This window comes from Oncorhynchus mykiss, chromosome 9, assembly GCF_057628025.1.
Source record: "Oncorhynchus mykiss isolate SJ-2025 chromosome 9, ASM5762802v1, whole genome shotgun sequence".
In the NCBI taxonomy this organism is placed as follows: Eukaryota; Metazoa; Chordata; class Actinopteri; order Salmoniformes; family Salmonidae; genus Oncorhynchus; species Oncorhynchus mykiss.
In genome coordinates this window covers 69653721-69659898 of record NC_143030.1, presented here as the reverse complement: position 1 = coordinate 69659898, position 6178 = coordinate 69653721, and the positions used below count along the sequence as shown (strand labels likewise).

Sequence of the window (6178 nt, the reverse complement as noted above, 5' to 3'; positions counted from 1 at the left end):
GAGCTAATACTAATATGTTTTCTCGTGTTATGTGAATGTGGAGGTATAGATTTTTCTATGTAATCTGAAAAGATACAAATTAATGTAAAGGGCAATTAAACAGGTTTAGCTCTGCTTGTAGTACAATGAAATGAGGATAAGCGTCTAGGAAAATACACGTAAATATGGGAATTATATCGGATGAACAAAATTGAATATAACTTTTGTTGTTGTATTCCTTTATTTATTGAATTAGCACTTTTACAATTTCCCATGCCACGTCTCGAAAAATTAAAATATACTTTACTGTCGAGAAAAAGGCTTGCTGTGTTTGTGGAATAGTAAAGATCTAGTCCTATTTATCTGAAATAACAGCATTGAATGTGCAATATTGACATAGTTAGATCATTTATAGTTACTAAATTTATATTAGTTTAGCATCCCATTTCATTAAGTAAACTGTGTAGAGGCTACATAGCTAATTGTCGGTAATTGGGAACACAAACCGTGCACGTCCACCTGTCACCACCGATGTTCCTAGTTATTCGGAGACTATTGACAGTTCCCATGCTAGTTAGTGGGTAGCCTAGCGGTTAAGAGCATTGGGTCAGTAACGGAAAAGTCACTGGTTCGAATCCCCGAGCTGACTAGGGGAAAAATCTGTCGATGTGCCCTCGAACTAGACACTTAACCCTAAATGCTCCTGCAAGTCGCTCAAGATAAAAGGGTCTAAATGACTAACGTGTAAATGTCAGTGAAGAGCTCAACAGCCACGGTCACGACCTTTGAACCCATTAAGTGTGTCTTTCACATGACCTTTAGCCCTGCACTGATCACGGCCTCTACTGCTGAAGAAACCATAATCGCAGGATAGTTGTGTACGAGACTAATGTCAATCAATGACTAGTCTGGATTCCCTTAGTCTATTATATTTTGAGGGGTTTTGTATAATGAACGCCTTAGGCCTATATTCCTATTGGCAAACATTTAAATCCAGGACCTGCTAACAAATGTCATTACTTTCATTGGACCTTAAAACCAGTTATAAAAAAAACATCTAGCCCTAATCGTTTATAATTGATAACAACAAAGCTGGCATGGTAGTCACAAAGATCACCGCAGGCCTGCAGCACTGTGTGGTACAAACATACCACAGCTGACGTCATCTTACCTGTGCCTGTTTTAAAAACGAGCAGTGATACTTTGATGAAAGCCAGACTTCAGAAGCGTCGGTCCATCGTCTTAGCAAACTTGACTTACTTGTTTCTCCATATCCCAGTCCTATTTGATGACCAAGTACCTCTTCTATGTCCATATAATGTGTAAATCCTACGCATTTAAACAGCCCTGTATGAGAAAAGAAAGTTACCATGAACGATGGGGACTAAACAGCTATTGTCTGCTGTACTGGAGTTTGTTAATTTGACAACATGAAATGAGTCTACAACTTGATTGGCTTGATTAATCAGTGTGTTGTCCCCGGTGGATGACATAGATGTCCATCTATTGGCCAAGACCAAGAGGGCACGTCATCTCCATCAATCAGAGATCGAATTTCTCCAGGGCATGTCCCTCTGACTGTCTATGGTCGCTATCTCGGTCATCCATGCGTTATTGGGTGTTAGCTAGAGGCCACCCGTCCATGAGTCCTATAACCGTTTGACCGATCCAATGATTATGCGTAGGTGATAATGGATTTGTATCAAGAGTTAACGTGCGATGGGGAGAGTAGCGCTCTGTTCGCAGGGGGACACCGACCAGGGGAGGTCAGGATAGGTGACTTGGACCAGATAATTTCTCCAGAACTTGGAGCTGGCAATGAGGGTAACTCTTTATCAGAGGATGACCCGGGATATTCATTACAACACAGTTACCCGTCTTTCTCCGGTGCCAATTCTGCGACCGACTGCACGGTAACTCAGCTCCCAGTCTACTCAGGCTCGAGCAGCTCTCCTCTGACACAGAGTCAGGGCTTTTCAACCACGCCACCGGCCTGCATTCACTACTCTCGTCTCCCCTCCTACCTCCGGGTGCAGGAACACGACTTCCCGGGACTTGGATACTCCTCTTCCACACACATCACCGGGACTGAGGCGCTAGCGCACGCAGAATTCGGGTCTATAAATGCGCACATTAAAATCTACACTCATGATGGGTCTAATGTTCACTTTGCTGTTGTGGACAGTAGCTCTCACTCCGACCCCAAGTGTAAGGTACCTGAACTAAGTCACAGGAGCAAAACTTTTGATTGGATGAACGTGAAGAAGAGAAGTCAAGCTCGGACGGGTAAGTTTTGGAGTTTACATTTCCATTTGGAAAGACAATAAGCATCTTATTGACAAACTACTTTTTAAACATTGTATTTATTGTTGATACGAAAAACAATAGCACCTATAACTTTTAGTAAACTGCCCATTGATTCATCAACATAGCCTACTATTGGAAAGTATACATTTTAATGTGCCATATTCACAATTCAGTATGAAGGACAGTGGTGTGCTGTGAGAAAGTACAGCCTAGGCGACTGTGCAACGGGCAACAAAGTGTGACGTGTTCGAGCGTGGATGAAGTTTCGTAAAGTCGCTCAACATCATCAACAAAAAAAAATTAAATGAGAAAATTATACATTTGGATGCATGTAACCTATTTTTCAGCAAGTGATGGCTCAAAATGTACAAATACATGCATACTTGTGAATTTACCTTTAACAAAACTTCCAGCAAAAATATGAATATGATAACTGTAATACTTACGATTCCTGAATCAGCCTACTACAATAACCATATGTGACAATTGAACTATGTATTCTACCCGGATTGGGATAATCGGAATGGACTGGGATGCGGGCAGGGGAGGCTGGGCGAGGTGTACATGGTTATTATACAGTATAGGCCAACTTGCCTCTCTCTACCTATTGGGCGCAGAAAAAATTGTGGAGATATTTCCCACACTATAACATAATAGAAGGGAATAAAATAAAATAATAGAATAGAATGAAATATAATAGCTATCCACGTGCTTTGCTATCACATCATTGTGCTCTGACAATGCAATATTGCCTGAGCGTGCAGTGTGCAATGCTGCTAATCGTACATTTAGTCAAACGCACTCCCTATACCGTTAGTAACATCAGAGCTCTCTGCCTATTGATTATCTGTCTGTACAGTAATGAGAGCCTTGTGTATTGATCTCAGTGCCCAGCACCTTTACATGTGTCCGTTTTAACATAATCATTGTCACATATCATCAGTCCACCAACATCTCATGAGCCTTTACTGTGACACTCACCATAAACGTTCTGATTTCACAGAAATTAGATCATACAACTCATGTAGACTACGTGGTATATTTCAAAAAATACCTTGAGTATCTTTACTTTGCCCATTAAAAGTAATTTCTCATCCTGACAAAGAGACAGCACAATATCTAAATCTGAGTATCCAGTGTGAGGTGAAAAGGGAAAACTGTGAGCTCACAGCCTTCAGAAGAATTGCATCTCAAACACATCTGAATAAAGATATGGTTTATTGGGGTGATATGGACCCAATAGAGATCCTTCTGTCTGTTATGATGTGCAATCTGGGCCTGTATTCACAAAGCGCCTCAGAATAGGAGTGCTGATCTAGGATCAGTTTGCCTTTTTGACCACCATGAATACGAATGATATGGACAGGGGGAACGCTTCATGAATAAGGGCCTCAGAGTTTGAAGATGACCTTCTTTGTTGTCTGTCTCGGAGACATAAGAATACAGCGGAACAATTAATGCTGTCGACGCTTATCAGTTGGTACCAGGCTGACAGTTCATATAGTCACCACATATGTCTTAATTTATATTGATTGTTTATGTTGCTTGCCAGGACTGCTATCAATGTCCTCTAGCAAGCGTTCTAAGCTATCATACAAACAGCTGTAAAGATATTGATATAGTATCTGTAAGGATGATTTCCAGGGTTGGAGTAGATCTCTTTAGCGCCACATTGTTAGCAGTAGTATGATTAGTGACAGCATCAGCAACGTTTCAGGGGGGTATATTAGTCTTGGCACGAAGCAAAGCATCCCTATGTTCTCTCTTGCATAAAGGCCTATCACCCCTCTGCCTCTTGATCTGCTGGTACAGTGTATATACTCCCAGTGTGTCATTCTTCGATTATGCTCTGACAGCACCTGAATTACTGTGGGCAGGATGCCCAGATGGCTGAGGCAATGTGTATCGATCTCTCTCTCTCTCTCTCCTTATCTTCTCTCTCTCTCTCCTTGGCTGGGAAGTCCTCGGCTCGGCGGCTTGCCCTGGCTCTGCTGGCTGGCTATTTCTAAAGCGTGCAAGTCATTCCTCAAATATTTTCATTTTAAGCCTTCTGGCCAGCGCCAATTCCTATTATCTTAGACGTCATTAATCAGAATGTGATTATCTATTCATGAGAGCCAAAGCGCTTATTTACTTACTGTACTGTTTTGTCTGTCTAGGTTTTTCCATATTCACTATTGGCTACTGCACTCTCATTTCAGGTTAGGTTTGGTAGCCTCTGTATATGTAACCTGTCTCTGACATTCTTCTTTGTCTAAAACATGGATGTCAACATTTATCATATGAGCTTTCTGTTCTCTCTGATATAGGCCCTGTTAGATAGCCTATACCTGTACTGTGATATACGTTATTACATCCAACATCTGTCCTCGTGGTACAGATACAACAGTCTCAGGAACTTCACAGCTGAATGTTTGGCACAAGAGCATGTGAATGTGGCGCTAGAGCCAAGTTTCCCCCGCGCAATCATCTACTCCAATTTATGGATGTTAATACACTTAACCAATTCACTGAATTAACCTATTTAATATATGTTTTATAAGTAATTGTGATGGATATAAACCGGTAGTGATTGATATAAACCGGTAATCATACATTTTGTACTGTCTATATTTTATGGCTGGGTTACTTCATTGAATTCAGCCGATATATTTATACTATACCTGTGTTTTAACTGTCTTTTCAGCCAAGATGCACATGGCATGTGGACTAAGTATAGTCGCTCCGGGCGTCAGTATGGACAGAGGAGGTGGAGGTAACCACAGCATTCCCACCGATGGGCATCACATTACCGCTAACGGGGTACTAAGGACCAATTTCACCACCAAACAGCTCACAGAGCTCGAGAAGGAGTTCCACTTCAACAAGTACTTGACTCGAGCCAGACGCGTGGAGATCGCGAGCGCCCTGCAACTGAGCGAGACGCAGGTGAAGATTTGGTTCCAGAACCGGCGCATGAAACAGAAGAAATTAATGCGCGAGGGTCTTCTCCCGGTGGCCCCTCCCGTGTCCTCGAGCTGCTCAGAAAGCTCACGCTCCAACAGCCTGGACACTTATTCCTCTCCTGGACAACTTGAACCGACCTCATGCTCTCCCAAACACCTGCTGCCCCTTAACACTCAACTAGAGGAACTGTCTCATGCATTACAAAACAAGGTGTAATAGTGGCAGACAGTATCATCAACATGCAGGTTCTTTGATTCTCCATTGGTTAATCAGGGTCATATTGTTTTTCACACAAAAAAAAACACGGAAAGCAGGGTAAGTTTTGTGAACTCCAGAATGTGTTATTGTAAGTGTTTGAGTCAGTGGTTCCTCATTTTAGGGGCGCATGTAGGCCTACCTGAGACTTTTCATTGGAGTAGCCTATTCAAGAGGACATTTGAGTTGCGCTCGCTTGTCAGGTGAAATAATATAATGATTATTGCACTTTATGAGTTTATATCAAATAACATAACTTTATTCAGACAACCAATATTATTATATTTATTTGTGTATTTAGTAGGCCTACTAAACTTGATTTAGTTATTTATTGTCTCTTGCATGTCATTAAAGCATCACTAAATTAACGTTGTGGCCAGCTCTTTCTTCGGTACAGCCTACTTAAAATATTTCCGTCAGGGTTTATCTTGTTTTAAAATAATATCCAATTCATTTTACATTTTCCAGTGAGTTTCAAGTACCGCATGAGGCTGAAAGCTATTTCCAAAATAATTTATATCAATAGCCAATCTAAAGTAAATTTATTTTGTTTATACACATTTTGAATAACTTAAAAGTGATTTGAATTGTAAGATGTTATATTGACCTATTTCATGTTCTTGAATATGTATTGTCTTGTATTTATTTTTCTTTCTCTATTCAACATTGTTGGTTCCTCTCTCTCTCTCTC

At 41.0% G+C, this 6178-nt stretch overlaps 1 protein-coding gene across 1 annotated transcript; it reads left to right on the top strand.

Moving 5' to 3' along the window:
• The first annotated feature begins 1565 nt into the window (after positions 1 to 1565).
• LOC110532666 (homeobox protein Hox-C1a-like) lies at positions 1566 to 5447 on the top strand. The gene is given in 3 exon segments (XM_036988680.2): positions 1566 to 2265; positions 4973 to 5292; positions 5295 to 5447. Coding segments are annotated over 3 exon segments (984 nt in total). The 5' UTR covers positions 1566 to 1670; the 3' UTR covers positions 5364 to 5447.
• Positions 5448 to 6178: the final 731 nt, after the last annotated feature.